Source organism: Rhinatrema bivittatum, chromosome 1 (genome assembly GCF_901001135.1).
Source record: "Rhinatrema bivittatum chromosome 1, aRhiBiv1.1, whole genome shotgun sequence".
NCBI lineage: Eukaryota > Metazoa > Chordata > Amphibia > Gymnophiona > Rhinatrematidae > Rhinatrema > Rhinatrema bivittatum.
The window spans coordinates 824,782,719-824,800,053 of record NC_042615.1 but is presented as its reverse complement, the minus strand read 5'-3'; the positions used below and the strand labels follow the sequence as shown (position 1 = coordinate 824,800,053).

The window sequence follows — 17,335 nt, the reverse complement described above, 5'->3', positions numbered from 1 at the left end:
CGATTTTTCACGATTTTTCACGATATTTTACCCCCCCAAACGGCAACAATACGATTCCCTCCCCCTCCCAGCCGAAATCGATCGTTAAGACGATCGAGGACACGATTCACATCCCTACTCTCTACATGGAACAGAAGAGAGGTACCTTTCTGATCTAAGAAGCAGTGAACAGATCCACTTAAAGGGTGTCCAGAGGCGGAAGACCTGATTTGATACACCTTGGATCATTCATGGGGTCTTAAGGACCAACTCAGTTTGTCTGCCAGCATGTTCTCCATGCAGCCTGGATAAGTGGTCCTGAGCACCATTCCCTTAGAGATGGCCCAAGCCCACAGCTGGTCAGCCTAGTGACACATAAGGTACAAACCTGTACCTCCATGCTGGTTAATATAATACACCGCCACTTGATTGTCCTTCTAGACAAGGACAGTTTTGTTGGCCAACTCATCTCTGAGAGCCCATAGAGTATGTAAATTTATTTATTTATTTATTTATTTAGCATTTTTTTATGTACCGAGGTTCTGGTAACAATGTTACTATTCACTTCGGTTTACATATAACATGGAAATCTCCAAAAGATGCAGGAAGTTTATTTGATAATGATGTTCCCAGATATACCAAGAGACCTGGGTGCAGAGCCAATTGATTTGAGCCCCCCCCCCCCCAACCCAGGTTGGACACATTTGTGGTTAAAGTTTGAATCTGAGGAATTTAAAAAGGAACTCCCTGATCCAGATTGGATTTTTTCAGCCGCCAGGATAGGGAGTCCCATAGTAGTGGAGTGACTTGGATGCAATTTTGGAGTCTTCAAGGTCCATTGGCCTCTTTTCATCTACAGACATGCCATGGGAGTAACACGTATTGTTGTGGCCATGTAGCTTAGCAACCTCAACATGTGCCAATCTTATGTCTCCTGAATCATTTGGACCTCTTCTCCTATGACCATCAGGGTGGTGGCCTGTTGCTGTGAGAGAGAGGCACTTGCCTGGGTCATGTCTTGCAGAGCTCCCATGATTGAGTTGATGGGCTGAGATGAGGCTTGGGGTAATTGATAATGATCCCTAGTAACTTGAACACCTGGATGGTCATAAGCATGGTCTTCTTGGTTCCTGTCTGAGTAGTGCCCTTGACAAGCCAATCATCCAGATAGGGAAACATGTGCACCCCCAGCATGTGCAGGTGTACCACTATCATGGGCAGACATTTTGCAAAGACACAAGAGGCAGATAGTGATACTTGAAGTACTAGTTTCCCCACTACAAATCTGAAATATTTCCTGTGACTGGGGAAAATCTTGATGTGAGTGGAGGCATCCATGAGATCAAAAAAGCACAGCCAGTCCCATTTTTGCAGAAAAGGGACCAAGATGCCCAGGAAAACCATCTTGAACTTTTCCTTTTTGATGAATTTCTTCAAGGTCCTTGCGTCTAGGATGAGACAGAGATGCCCTGTTTTCTTTGGAATCAGAAGTACTTGGAGTAGAATCCCTACCATCTCTGCCCTGGGAGAGGTGGGAAAGGATCAACTACTCTTGTTAAGAGAGAGGATAGCTCCTTAAGCAATACTTTCTGATGTGCTATTCAATACCAAGATGGGTTCAGAGGGCGACTTAGAAGGACCCCAAACAATACCAAAGATCCACTAGTCTGAGGTTACATTGGGTCAATGATTCGAGTTGATTTGATTTGTATCAAGAAAGTCGGTATATAAAAGCCTTAAATATTAAATTAATATTAACTTTCCCTCCACTGGAAAGTCTTCCAGAATGGGCACTGGAATGATATGATAGCTATGCTCTTCACAGTCCAGTCAAAATCCCATCCCAGGTGTTGGCTGGAATGCCATCTGGGGCTTAGGTGCTCTTTACTGCTTAAAATGGTTGTGAAGGGCACACTGAGCATGGACCTTAGGGGGTGGAGGATAATGCCTCCTCTGGCAGAGGAAATGCTTCCTCTGCCCAAACCTTGGATACCTCCTTGAGGAAGAGGGCAGGCCTGGAGGGAGGACTGCTGGAACATTGCACACTGATCACAGATCTGTGCCACCACGTCCTTAACATGATCTCCAAAGTGATTCTTTCCAATACACGACATGTGAACAAGTTTTTCCTTCACCTCTGGATGGAGATCAGAGGTGCACAGTCAGGCAAGTCTGAATTTCCCTATCCCAATGACAGAGACCCTCAATGTCATCTGGAAAATATGGTAGGTAGAACAGACCCCATGTTTTACGCACTCTAAATCCTTTATCATCAGTAACTGGAGGGTGTCATGCTGCTTCTGAGGAAACTGCATGGCTACCTCATGCACCCACCTCAGGATGTCCTGCATGTATTGACTCATGAAGAGCTGGTATGCTCTTACAATGGGCTCTGTGGGCAATGGGCAAGAGTATCCATGGCTTGAGTATCCCTCCCTGAGAGCACCGAGAAGTGGGTCCTACAGTACCTGGCCTTCATGATAGTAGATTCGACAACCACAGACTGTTAGAGAGTGCCAGGGAGTGGTCCCAATTCCAGGGAGATAGTGTGCCCTTAGGCAATGGCACGACCCCAGAGGAACTCTGAAGCACTGAGGCAGGCAAGATGTGTCTGAGCAAGGGTGGACAGGCTGAAGACCAGGGGACCTGACCTATGCTGAACCCGAACACAGCAGAAGAGACCCAACAATGCAATGCTGGTTTCTGGGGTAGCCCTACGGCCACTTGATAGCCCTTTCGGACCCACCATCGGGGAACGGCAGGTATGACAGGGTGGACAGATGTCGAGGAAAGGCAATGGTACTAGATCAAGGACAAGACATGGAGACTTAGACGAGACACAGGCACTTGGAGACTTGGACAAGACTTAGGCACTTGGAGATTTGGATGAAGATTCAAGATACTCGGAGATGTAGACAAGGATTCAGGATACTCGGAAACATAGACAAGGATTCAGGATATTCAGAGACTTGGTCAAGGATTCAGAATACTCAGAGGCTTAGGCAAGGGCTCAGGATACAGGTACTAGTATAGGTTGAGTGCTGGACCGCAGTGCTCCCTACACAGCCACCCCATGGCTGTGTAGGGAGCTTCTGCTTCAGTTTCACTACGCAGAAAGTGAAGCAGACTCCAGCAAGGAAGTGAAGACTTGGATCCGGAGACATGTCAAAGATTCAGGAGAAGCCTGCACCGAGGCATGCCCTACATAGCCGCCCATGCTGGTCATGGACCATGCTGAACCAGAGCAGGTTCTGGCTTTAGTGTAGAGCATGGACAGAAGAAGGCACAAGGTTCTCCGAAGACCAGGAACAGGATACAAGACTTGGAACTCAGATTCAACAATGGGCTATGGCATCAAAAACAGGAGCCTTCCAGAGGCTTGCGCTGCAGGCTTGAAGGTAGGCCTTGTGCCATGAAGCGCCTGTTGTGTTTTTGACATTGAGTCGAGGGTCCCTGGTCGCTGCAAGGGATGGCACCTCCCACAGGGCAGGGTCCTGTGGGGTCTTGCAATGATAGGCTAGTTCTCAGAAGTAATGAACACAGTAGAGTGTAAGTCTTTATTATACAGCAATAGAGGTGGTAACCCAAGGAATGGGCTATGATCCTATCCAGAGGAGAATGGTCTCTGATGGAGTCATCCAGTCTGGTCGCTGCAGCGCAGATATAGAGTCTCACAAGGACCCGAGAGGGAGATGGGTCCGGTAGTGGTATGCGGAGCGGTGTAGGCCGAGAACACAGACACAGTTTATATGCCCGTGAGGGTAGATTCGATAGTGGTCCATGATGCGGGGTAGGCCGAGGATCTACTTCGGAAGAGATGAGACAAGGCAGAGACAGACCAAGAGCTGAAGTACTTACTCTGAGGCTGGAAGCTGCTGTAGAGAGGAATACCTGAGGGCAGAGGTCCGGGACAGAGCAAGGCCCCCAAGGAGTGGGTACCTTAAGTGTCCTTGCTGGAAGCTGATAACGCCGAAGGGTAGGTAGGAGCAAAGCAAGGCCCCCAAGGAGCGGGTACCTATGTCATTCCGAAGCGAGAGTACACAGAGTAGAGGCGTCTGGTAGCAGGCAGAAATCAGCAGGGAGATTCCTTGCTAACTCATAGCTGGAATGGAGAGTGGAGATTAAATACCCGAAGGTAGTGACATCATGCAGTGGGGATGCCCCCGAGGTTCCCACCATGACATATTCAAAAGGAGGGCAACCGCACGCGTGTGTTCTAGGTGACCTGAGAGGGAAAATGGCGAACACAATTGCCCATGCCGGACCGGGGACGCTGGAGAGGTCGGCGTGGAGAGGCGTAGGCCGCCATCTTTCCCAATGGAGCGGTAAAAGAAAAAAGAGAGATGAGACAGAGGGAGCGCAGCTGTCTGTGACAGATGGGTGCAACAGTGCCCTACACTGCCCCCATTGGTTGGTCACGGACCACAACAGAGGCAAGTCAGGAAGGATGAGCAAGTGGAATCTGGAAGGTGGACAAAGAGCTGTAGATGAGAATATCGGGATAAGGACTGGAACACAGGACATCAGAAGCATCTGGACACTGGGACATCTGGACATCAGGAACCATGGACAAAGACAAGGGATCAGACGAGAGACAAGAAACAAATTGATGAAGACAAAGGAGCTCCCACGAAAAACAAGGATCTTGAAGAAGCGATGGACCTCAGAAGCCTCCTGGACCAATGAGCTGGACCAATGGAGAATCCAGGAGGAGATATAAGAACATAAGAAATTGCCATGCTGAGTCAGATCAAGGGTCCATCAAGCCCAGCATTCTGTTTCCAACAGATGCCAAATCAGGCCACAAGAACCTGGCAATTGTGCAAACACCAAGAAGATCCCCTGCTACTGATGCAATTAATAGCAGTGGCTATTCCCTAAGTAAACTTGATTAATAGCAGTTAATGGACCTTCTCCAAGAACTTATCCAAATCTTTTTTGAACCCAGCTACACTAACTGCAAAAACCATATCCTCTGGCAACAAATTCCAGAGCTTAATTGTGCTTTGAGAGAAAAAGAATTTTCTCCGATTAGTCTTAAATATGCTACTTGCTAACTTCATGGAATGCCCCCTAGTCCTTCTATTATCTGAAAGTATAAGTAATCGTTTCACATCTACTCATTCAAGACCTCTCATGATCTTAAAGACCTCTATCATATCCCCCCTCAACCATCTCTTCTCCAAACTGAACAGGCCTAACCTCTTTAACCTTCCCTCATATGGGAGCTTTTCCATCCCCTTTATCATTTTGGTTGCCCTTCTCTGTACCTTCTCTGTACCTTCTCTATCGCAACCATATCTTTTTTGAGATGTGGAGACCAGAATTGTACACAGTATTCAAAGTGTGGTCTCACCATGGAGCGATACAGAGGCATTATGACATTTTCAGTTTTATTAACCATTGCCTTCCTAATAATTCCTAAAATTCTGTTTGCTTTTTTGACTGCTGCAGCACACTGATTCAATGATTTTAAACTATTATCCACTATGATGCCTAGATATTTTTCCTGGGTGGTAGCTCCTAATATGGAATCTAACATCTTGAGAAGGTGATGAGGGACTGACGAGGAACCCTTTTATAGGGCTGGAGAGAAGAAAACCTGGAAACATCATCAGGTGGGGCCAAAGGGCTTTTCCTACCGTGTGCCGTCTAAATGCCGGAGAGAGGCGCGGCCACATGCCTAGAGGAAGGGCAGGACCAGGGACAGCGGCGACGGCATCCACACTGCAAAGTTCGAGCAGGAGGCGGCACCAGGCTGTGAAATGTGGCCCTGATGTTGGTGGCTTCCTGCTGCAAGAAGGAGCAGGCCAATGGCAGCCTCCTGCCGTGAGTAAGAACATAAGAACATAAGAATATGCCATACTGGGTCAGACCAAGGGTCCATCAAGCCCAGCATCCTGTTTCCAATAGTGGCCAATCCAGGCCATAAGAACCTGGCAAGTACCCAAACACTAAGTCTATTCCATGTTACCGTTGCTAATAATAGCAGTGGTTATTATATAAGTCATCTTAATTAATAGCAGGTAATGGACTTCTCATCCAAGAACTTATCCAATCCTATTTTAAACACAGCTATACTAACTGCACTAACCACATCCTCTGGCAACAAATTCCAGAGCTTAATTGTGCTTTGAGTGAAAAAGAATTTTCTCCGATTAGTCTTAAATATGCTACTTGCTAACTTCATGGAATGCCCCCTAGTCCTTCTATTATCTGAAAGTATAAGTAACCAATTCAAATCTACCCGTTCTAGACCTCTCATGATTTTAAACACCTCTATCATATCCCCCCTCAGCCCACACCTCTATCATATCCCGCCTCAGCCGTCCAAGCTGAAAAGTCCTAACCTCTTTAGTCTTTCCTCATAGGGGAGCTGTTCCATTCCCTTTATCATTTTGGTAGCCCTTCTCTGTACCTTCTCCATCGCAATTATATATTTTTTGAGATGCGGCGACCAGAATTGTACACAGTATTCAAGGTGTGTTCTCACCATGGAGCGATACAGAGGCATTATGACATTTTCCGTTTTATTCACCATTCCCTTTCTAATAATTCCCAACATTTTGTTTGCTTTTTTGACTGCCGCAGCACACTGAACCGACAATTTCAATGTGTTATCCACTATGACGCCTAGATCTCTTTCTTGGGTTGTAGCACCTAATATGGAACCTAACATTGTGTAATTATAGCATGGGTTATTTTTCCCTATATGCATCACCTTGCACTTGTCCACATTAAATTTCATCTGCCATTTAGATGCCCAATTTTCCAGCCTCACAAGGTCTTCCTGCAATTTATCACAATCTGCTTGTGATTTAACTACTGTGAACAATTTTGTGTCATCTGCAAATTTGATTATCTCACTCGTCGTATTTCTTTCCAGATCATTTATAAATATATGAAGTGATGCCCTATGGCATCACTTCATATTTATTTCCCGCCTTATCTTCTTTCCAGCTTGTTGCAAGCTTCCAAGTTCTCTTCCCTGTTGATTGTAACTTTGACTCATTCCTACTTACTGTTTATCTTTCGTTTACTTGAATAGTTACCCCAGTTTTTTATTCTTGTTAATTGTAAACCGATCCGATATGGTTATTTACTATGAAGGTCGGTATATAAAACTGTTAAATAAATAAATAAATAAATAAATATTGAAAAGTAAGGATCTCAATACAGATCCCTGAGGCACTCCACTGCCCACTCCCTTCTACTGAGAAAATTGTCCATTTAATCCTACTTTCTGTTTCCTGTCTTTTAGCCAGTTTGTAATCCATGAAAGGACATCGCCACCTATCCCATGACTTTTTACTTTTCCTAGAAGCCTCTAATGAGACATAGAAGCGGCAGCACTGCCTGCCACAAAGGCAGCAGCATTGACGACAACCTCCAGACTGCTCCGGGAAGGGCGTCGGTGGATGTTGGCAGTGGCGGCACCCAGGCCATGACTCGGGGTGTTGGCAGTGGCCTCCTGGCCATGTGGAGATGGCAGCGGCGGCATCCCGGTCACGGAAAGTGAGAAGCTATTTGTGGCTACGCCCGCAAGTAGCATCGTAACAAAGAGTAATAAGGTAGCTGACACTTGTCAAATCTGGGAGCCTTCTGTATGAGATAATCTGTGTCTGTCTTCTTGTTTACAGGAGCCACTGAGAGGGGAATTCTCCCACATCTTCAACAGCACTTCCTGGAGGATCTTATGCATTAGAACTACCATTATCTCCTTAGCATGCTACACATAATGGAGAATATCCAGCATTTTGTGCCTGCATTTCTCCTCTGTCCGCAACATAAATAGGATGGTGTCTGCCATTGATCGCACAAAGCCCATGAAGGAGAGGTCCTTAGGCAGGGACTTCCTGAGGCATATCAGTTGAAAATCACACTCAATATAATCAAAAGAAAAAGCAGATCTGAGAGAGACAGCTTCCTTCCTGCTACTCATGAAGGGGATAAGTTCTCTTCACTAGAAGGCCACTTTGGGCGGATCTCAGCAGCCACAGGACCATCTCCATGAGCAGCACTGGGCATCAATGGGAACCATTGCTGATACTTTTTCAGCTTCCTTTGATGCTCAACATGGGTCTTCCTCTATGTTGAGGTCAAAGAGGTTGAATTTGAAGATTTCTTCAACTGGGATGACCTAGGTGATGGCCTGTCTCCAGGTTTCCTACTGGCTGTGGACACCAAGATAGCCATCGGCCTCTCCCAATACTGATGACTCCACTTCCATCAATGTGATTCTGTGGTCCATCCATGTTGATAACTGGGAGTCATTTCTGCATATCTGCAGCAACCCTGAATGTCTTCCAATACTTCCAAATAGGGAACACATCTATCATGGGGATCCATGATAGACATAGTCCTCTTGCATTGAGATCATCACTGGAACTCTGAAGACATGGCACAGAGAAAGAAAATAGATTTTAAATCAAACTATTTTTAGGGTAGGTCACTGGCTAATGAGCACAGATTGTACTACTGCCTATCGCTAGATCTAAGCCTTCCACTTCGCCTACACGAGTCTTCAAGACCAATCAGAAACAGATACTTAGGCACCTTACACGTACCTTCAGCCAAGTCCTCACTCAAGAAACGTGCATTCTCGACTGCCAGCCCCCAGATTGTACTACTGCTTATCGCTAGATCTAAGCCTTCCACTTCGCCTACATGAGTCTTCAAGACCAATCAGAAACAGATACTTAGGCACCTTACACGTACCTTCAGCCAAGTCCTCACTCAAGAAACGTGCATTCTCGACTGCCAGCCCCCTTCATTGGAATGCCCTCCCCATGGACATTCGCCTCGAAACGTGTACTCGAACATTCAAAAAGAAACTCAAGACCTGGCTCTTTACAAAAGCCTACACTTAAAGGTCTAGCTCAGAACCACGTCCCAGAACTTGAATCATTCTCGCTTTTATAATCATATCAAACAACTCCTAATTTTTATCCTTGGTCTCACAATTCCAAATCATTAAATATTTGAGCATGCTACACCAATACCTCTTAATCCAGATGTAACCTCAGTTTTTGAAGTCTTCACTCCTATAGAAATAACCGCCAGTTCTTATTTACTTAACCATATTCTGTAGACGTAAACTTTTCATGAAGACTGTAATCTGTAAGCACCTGTATTTATTATAAGAATTTGTATTTACTATTTATATTTATTATTTAGCTATTAACATTGTTCTGTTACCACTTGGTACTATTTCTCTCCTTTACCTCAAACTCTAAGTTCCTACTAAGTTAGCCATGTTATTTATACCCAATCGTTGGATGTAATTGTATATTTGTTTAATTGTTCAATCTGTTTGATGTAATTTTCTGTTCCTTGTTCTGTGTAAACCGAAGTGGTATGCACTAGTGCATGAACTCCGGTATATAAAAGCCTTTAAATAAATAAATAAATAAATAAATAAATAAATAAATAAAAAAGACTGAATGGGAAAGAAAACTTACAAAAATTAAAAAAAAAAACTACCTAGAGATACTATAGAGAAAACTGCAGACTGTGTTGGATGGTGAAGAGAAAGGAAAACAAAAGCAATGAGAGATTGCAAAAATGCAAAAACCCACTGAAAGAAAAACTCTGAGGCTTCAACTGCTACCACCAGGTTCCACGGAAAAGGAAAGATTGAAGGGACCCTGTCTGGATGCATGGTATAATGCATGATGAGGTCATGGACGGTGAGGCTCAGTCAAAGTTCTAGAAACTTTGGCATAAGTTTGCCATTCAATCTTCATTGGATAATAGGGATGTGCATTTGTTTGCAATGAAATACGAAATAAAGACGATATTTCCTATTTCGTTCATTTCGTCAGGCCCCCGAAATGCAAAGGAAAACCCATGAAATTTTGTGTGGTTTTCTTATCATTTTTTTTGTGGGGGGGGGGGGGGGAGAAAGGGCACATTAAAGAAAATCCAAAACCCAAACCCACCCCAGTCCTTCAAATTTAATTAATTGCAAACCCCACCATCCTGACCCCCAAGACTTGCCCGACCCCCCCCCCCCAAGACCAAGACTTGCTGAATGTTCCTGGTGGTCCAGTGGTGTCCCGGGAGCAATCTCCCCATCTTGGGCCATCAGCTGCCATTAATCAAAATGGCGCTGGTGGCTCCTTGCCCTTACCATGTGACAGGGGCTACCGGTGCCATTGGTCGGCCCCTGTCACATGGTAGGAGAAATGATTGGCCCGCGCCATTTTTTCGGGGTGGGGAGGGTGGAGGGTTATAGTTAATTGAATTTTAAGGGTTGGGGTAGGTCTGGGTTGTTTTTTTCCGGGGCAACTGAAAAAAATCGGCCCGAACCACAGGAAAACTAAATTTCCTGCGGTGGGCCTATAACAAAGGTCAAACCAAAAGGTTCAGCTGAATCACATCTCTATTGGATAATATCATCCATGTGTGAGGAATGCCATTCTGCTTGTTTTCAGAGAAATAATTTTTCAATGTCCTTAGGGTTTGTTGTATTCTTGTGCATACCAGTCAGTCTCAACAAAATAATTTGTTGTAACGTGGACCTTTGAGCCAGCTAAGAGACGTTGAGAAGCCGCTGAGGGATTGACCCACAGTGGAGCCCGTAGCCTGGAGGTGGATCAAGACCAGGAGACCAACTGGAGCTTCACCACTGGAAGCCTGAGGTGCCCCCGGGAGGAGCCCTTGGGGACCCGGGCTGCTTAGACTTAGCTGCGGTCTCCTGGCGAAGCAAGGGACAAGAGAAGCATAGTCATAGGAAGTCCTGAGGTCATGGCAGGCAGCAGTGAGACTTGAAGTGAAGACAGACCAGAAGTTGAGGCAGGCAGCGGAACAGCGAAGACCAGAGACAAACCAGGAATCAAGGCAGGCAGCAGACACAGAGAACCAGAAGCGAAGCTGGAGTCAGGAACCAGGAAGTCAAGCCAAGGGGAAGCCAGGACTGGAGCGGAATCAGGAACAGTGGGATCTGGATCAGGAACAGCAGGACCAGGAACAGGAATAGCAGGAACAGGAACAGGAGGTCCAGGAACAGGAACACAGCAACTAGAGACTCCAAGGAGTGAACCTCATTGCAAGACAAAGCAGCAGTGAGCTGGGACTTCCTTTTATAGTCCCAAGCTGATGATGAGCATCAAGAGGCCAGGCCAAGGTTTCCCGCCACGGCCCATTTAAATTCAGTGGAGAGACAAGCACGCATCTAAGGGGTGGAGCCAGGCAAGGAGAGCAGGGGACGCCGAGATAAGGCCCCGATGCGGCCTGAAGCAGAGCGGTGCAAGCCACTGGTGAGAGGACCCTCCGAAAGGTAAGGGGGGCTACTTGTGGATGACCACAGCCCTAAGTCATAACAGTACCCCCCTCCTTATGCCCCCTCCCTGAGGGTCTTGCCTTAGCTGGATGATCGCGATAAAACTGGAGCAGTAGAGACTTATCAAGCATATTGGAGGCAGTTTCCCAGGTATTTTTCTCAGGCCCGAAGCCCTCCCACGAGATCAAGTATTCCCATCTGCGATGATAGAATCGAACATCAAGGACCTCCTGCACCTGATAGATAGTCTCTTCATCAGCAACTACTTCTTGAGCTCTTGGTGGAAGAGGGGGAAAATGGGAAAGAATCACTGGTTTAAGCAGGAGACGTGGAAAACATTGTGTATGCGCAGACTAGCAGATAAACGTAGATGGTAGGTTACTGGACCCAGTCTATCAGCGATCACAAAAGGCCCAATGTACTTAAGGGCTAAATGCATAGATGGGATGTGAAGAGGAATGTGGCGTGTACTTAGCCAAACCCATTCCCCAGGGTTAAAGAGTAGAGCCGATCGGTGACTTTTGTCAGTATACGTTTTAGCAACCTCTGCGGCTCACAGTAAGTTGTCTTTGTTGAAACTTTAAAAATCAGCTTCAAGATGCTGCCCCAAGAACACACACAGAGGTCCAAATTTAGTACAGACAAATTTAAGTTTATTATGTAATATTGAAAGCCAATCATATGAGACCTCTGGAAGACTCAGAGTGAGAAACTCGTGTTTTTAAAGCTCTCCCTGCTGTCTTAGCGTTTGTCAGTCAGTGCTGACATTTTATAGGTAAAACGTACAATGATCCCTAATAGGACTTCATAGAGTATCAGGTGGCACATGTCCTGTGTCCAAATCAGACAACCTATGTCTGAGATTCCCTGGTCCCGCCTCCCATATTGAGATCCAATTAGGCCTAGCAGATACCCACGTGTCTGCTGATTACTTTCCTTTCTTTGTTCTGTCAGTCTTTCCAGTCTTTTGATCAGACTCTTAATCTCATGGGGATCTCCAGTTACACTGGGCCCCTCAAGTCGAGACAGTATTCTGTGAGAACATGGCCTGGTCCATGTGTTCGTTGTGACCTCATGACCCTCCATCATATCTGAATAGGTCTGAATTCATTTATTTATTTATTTATTTTTGGTTTTTATATACCGGAAGTTCCTGTATAAAATACATATCACTCCGGTTCACAGGTAACTGAAATAACTACCGCCGTGTGGCGGTTTACATGGAACATATCAAACGATTTACATCGAACATATCAAACGATTGCTTTATAATAAGTAGAAAAAAAACAAACTAAGTTCACCTATAAAACATATAAATAAGGCCAATAATAAATAGTGTAAAATAAACATTGCATTAATGCTATGGGACAGTGGGTTGATTATATCTTGTTCTTAGCTCTCTGGGAATGCTTGAAGGAAGAGCCAAGTCTTGAGTTTCACCTTAAAAGTGGTATGGCATGGCTCGAGGCGGAGGTCTGGAGGTAGTGAGTTCCAGAGAGACGGGCCCGCTGTGGATAAAGCGCGTTTTCTCAGGGAGGATTTTGCGGGTTGGGTGATCAATCTGTTTTGGTATGCCCTTCTCGTCGGCTTTTTAGAAGTGTGTAGTTGGAGCTGGAATGTAAGGTTGAGTGGGGAGATGTTATGTAGGGCCTTATGAATCATCATGCTGGTTTTAAACTGTATCCTGTATTTGATGGGAAGCCAATGGAGGTGCTGGAGGATCGGGGTGATGTGGTCTTTTTTTCATTCCAGGTGTCTCCCAGGAGCCTTTCAAGCTCGGGTCAGTCTGAGTTCCTTATATGCCAGAAGTTTCTTTTTTTTTTGTTGTTGAAATATTTTTATTGAGAAAACTCAGTGATAACCATACAAACATGAATTACAATAACACGTATTATAATTATTGGGAGGTAGCATCCTATGTTAAATGGGGACAAACCAATACATTGAAAACACCAAAACACAATTACAAATAATATTGTATAGAGCATAATAAATGAAAAGATCCGAAAAGAGAGAGAAGAAAATAAGATAAAGAGAGATTAAGAACAAGGGGAAAAGGAGAAGAGAAGACCTGTGGTTCCGATACTAGTATAAGGAAAAAAGGGGGGGGGGAGGGAGAGCGCCACCATACCCTATGACATAGATTGTATATAATCATTGAGGGGCTTCCACACCCTGCACCAAGTGCCCAGACGGTGAAATTTGGTGGCCATGGTTTGTTCGTATTTACTAAACATGCAGACCGAGTTCCACCAAAGGTGTTCAGACAACCGATCACTATGTTTCCAGTTAGCCATAATGTTGTGAATAGCTATAAGGAGCAGAAAGTCAAGTAATTTACGAGACCCCAACGGAAGATTTAAAGAATTTTCGGCACCACGTAAAATTATTATAGAATAAGAAATGGGCTGGGAAAGTTGAAGTATACGTGAAGTAATCTTCCACACCTGGTCCCAAAAGAGAGACACATAGGGGCAATAATAAAGCATATTGGATAAGGAGCCAGGGGATGTGTTTCAGGACCAGCATGAATGGGAGGAAAGTAAGCCCGCTCGATGTAGTTTCCATGGGGTCCAGGCCACCCTGTGCATAAGGAAGAAAGAGGTTTGAGTCAAGCTAGAGAACAAGGAAATACGGGTCGACACCCGCTATATATATTTCCAAGTTGCCAGGTTGGGGGAACATGAGAGATCTGAAGCCCAAGCAGAGTAAATTCCTTTAAGAGAACATTGATAGGAGTGAGCCTTACTTTATTTATTTATTTATTTATTTATTTATTTATTTATTTAAAAGCTTTTATATACCGAAGTTCATGTACAAGTACATATCGCTTCGGTTTACAGATAACCAGAATTAGAAATACCATGGGCATGGTGTACATGGAACAATTAACATTAAACAAATAATACAATTGTAAATTATATAATAATAGTGCTAATAATGATAATAATAATAATAATAATAATAATAATAAAATAATAATCAATAAACTGTGAGCAATCAACAAACAGGGTATATATTGAGTATATGGTACATTGAAGTATTATGCATGGAGAACATTAAATATGTATGGTACAATTAAGGTAGCATATTTATTCTTGCTGTAGAATAATACTTAATTTATAAAGATGAGAAGCCAAATGACCTAGCAGTCTGTATTTTTGATAAACCTCTAATAAGTACGGTAGGGAATCAGAAAGTAAGTGCGATAAGGTAACATCTCCAAGAGCATTACGCAGTTGAAGCCAAGCGTAAAATTGAGAATTAGGGAGGCCAAATTGTGTTTGAAGCTGTTCGAATGAGAGTATGCTCATATCTTGGAGAATGGATGATAAAAACCAGATCCCTTTAGATTGCCACAAGGGCCAACTCACTGGTTGACCATCTATGGTGATCAAGGAATTACGCTTGGGGGCGTACATAGAGGTTCGCCATGAACAGTAATAAATGGTTGCTGATTAGGTGATCTTACTCTATTGAGTTGGTTCAGCTGATTGTGAGCCATTCTCATGATACCATTGGACTCAGGTGAGGCCATTGGTCTGACTCTGTCTTGAAATTGGTGCCTTATGAAGTGAGTTAATTCTATAGTAGTAGGGATGTGAATCGTTTTTTGACGATTTAAAATATCGTCCGATATATTTTAAATCGTCAAAAATCGTTAGGGCCACGATACAATACCAATTCCCCCGATTTATCGTCAAAAAATCGTAAATTGGGGGAAGGGGGAGGGCAGGAAAACCGGCACACTAAAACACCCTAAAACCCACCCCGACCCTTTAAATTAAATCCCCCACCCTCCCGAACCCCCCCCCAAATGCCTTAAATTACCTGGGGGTCCAGCGGCGGTCCGGAACGGTGGCGGTCCGGAACGGGCTCCTGCAATTGAATCGTGTTGTCTTCAGCCGGCGCCATTTTTCAAAATGGCGGCGAAAAATGGCGGCGGCCATAGACCAAAATGATTCGACTGCAGGAGGTCGTTCTGGACCCCCGCTGGACTTTTGGCAAGTCTTGTGGGGGTCAGGAGGCCCCCCCCCCAAGCTGGCCAAAAGTCCCTGGGGGTCCAGCGGGGGTCCGGGAGCGATCTCCTGCCGTGAATCGTTTTCCGTACGGAAAATGGCGCCGGCAGGAGATCGACTGCAGGAGGTCGTTCAGCGGGGGTCCAGAACCTCCGCTGAACGACCTCCTGCAGTCGATCTTCTTCCGGCGCCATTTTCCATATGGAAAACGATTCGCGGCAGGAAATCGCTCCCGGACCCCTGCTGGACCCCCAGGGACTTTTGGCCAGCTTGGGGGGCCTCCTGACCCCCACAAGACTTGCCAAAAGTCCAGCGGGGGTCCGGAACGACCTCCTGCAGTCGAATCGTGTTTGTCTATGGCCGCCGCCATTTTGCGCCGCCATTTTGCAAAATGGCGCCGGCTGAAGACAACACGATTCAATTGCAGGAGCCCGTTCCGGACCGCCGCTGGACCCCCAGGTAATTTAAGGCATTTGGGTGGGTGGGGGATTTAATTTAAAGGGTCGGGGGTGGGTTTTAGGGTGTTTTAGTGTGCCGGTTTTCCTGCCCTCCCCCTTCCCCCGATTTAGCTACGGACCGCTGCTGGACCCCCAGGTAATTTAAGGCATTTGGGGGGGGGTTCGGGAGGGTGGGGGATTTAATTTAAAGGGTCGGGGGTGGGTTTTAGGGTGTTTTAGTGTGCCGGTTTTCCTGCCCTCCCCCTTCCCCCGATTTACGATTTTTTGACGATAAATCGGGGGAATTGGTATTGTATCGTGGCCCTAATGATTTTTGATGATTTAAAATATATTGGACGATATTTTAAATCGTCAAAAAACGATTCACATCCCTACTACTATAGAATTAACTCACTTCATAAGGCACCAATTTCAAGACAGAGTCAGACCAATGGCCTCACCTGAGTCCAATGGTATCATGAGAATGGCTCTCAATCAGCTGAACCAACTCAAAAGAGTAAGATCACCTAATCAGCAACCATTTATTATATGGCCTATGGAGATTGAATAGAGAGACAAAAGTAAACATTTCTCTGCCATTAGGTTTCTGGGTCAGAAGGTCTCAAATTCAGGGGTCATGGGTTAGATGATCACTGGGCCAGGAGTCCTGGTTTGAGTCTTTCTGATGCAAGATTCCTAGAAGAGACCAAGCTCAGAGTCCTTCCGGTCCAGAGATGTCAGGTGAGACTCCCTCTGGCTGGGGGTTCTGGTAGCCCTTTCTCTGAGACTGAAAATTAGTTAACTTTATCTTATGTGATTAGAATACAAGGATTACATGCTGCTCTGGATTTTACCTGAAGATGAACACCTGACTCTTGCCCTTTGGCTTGAGTTGCATTGATTCTGCAGCAACATCTGGGACCCACATAGAGAGAGATCCGACTCAGTGCCAGAACAGAAAACATTATCCATCCAAACTGGTCCTGAATTAGTGCTGGCACCAGCTTCAGCTGTGGCTTCCATGGCAGGTCCACATCCCACCTGCCTGCAGACCACGGCAGCGTCACGTATGTCCCAGTCATGATCACAGACTGTGCCCCAGGTGTTATTGTAATAAACTTCCACTCTTCCCTCACAAGAATGGCGTCCATTCACCAGCCTCACCCGAGAAATAGAGGAGCCTGAAATAGAGACAAAATGTGACATGATTATCATCTCACACCACCAGCAGTATACCCAGAGTCCTCAATATATCACCCTGCCTCACCCGAGAAACAGAGGAGTCTGAAACAGAGACAGAATGTGACATTATCATCTCACACCACCAGCAGTATACCCAGAGTCCTCAATATATCACCCTGCCTCACCTGAGAAACAGAGGAGTCTGAAATAGAGACAGAATGTGACATGATTATCATCTCACACCATCAGCAATATACCCAGAGTCCTCAATATATCACCCTGCCTCACCCGAGAAACAGAGGACCCTGAAATAGACAGAATGTGACATGATTATCATCTCACACCACCAGCAGTATACCCAGAGTCCTCAATATATCACCCTGCCCCACCCGAGAAACAGAGGAGTCTGAAATAGCGACAGAATGTGACATGAT

At 45.3% G+C, this 17,335-nt stretch overlaps 1 protein-coding gene across 1 annotated transcript in view; it reads right to left on the bottom strand.

The window, feature by feature from the left end:
- The window catches only part of LOC115079084 (scavenger receptor cysteine-rich type 1 protein M130-like), a 257,001-nt gene that overhangs the window by 86,303 nt on the left and 153,363 nt on the right, over positions 1-17,335 (bottom strand). Inside the window, exon 4 of the mRNA XM_029582122.1 lies at positions 16,574-16,900. Coding sequence (XP_029437982.1) covers positions 16,574-16,900 — 327 coding nt within the window. The remainder of the gene's footprint in view (positions 1-16,573; positions 16,901-17,335) is intronic.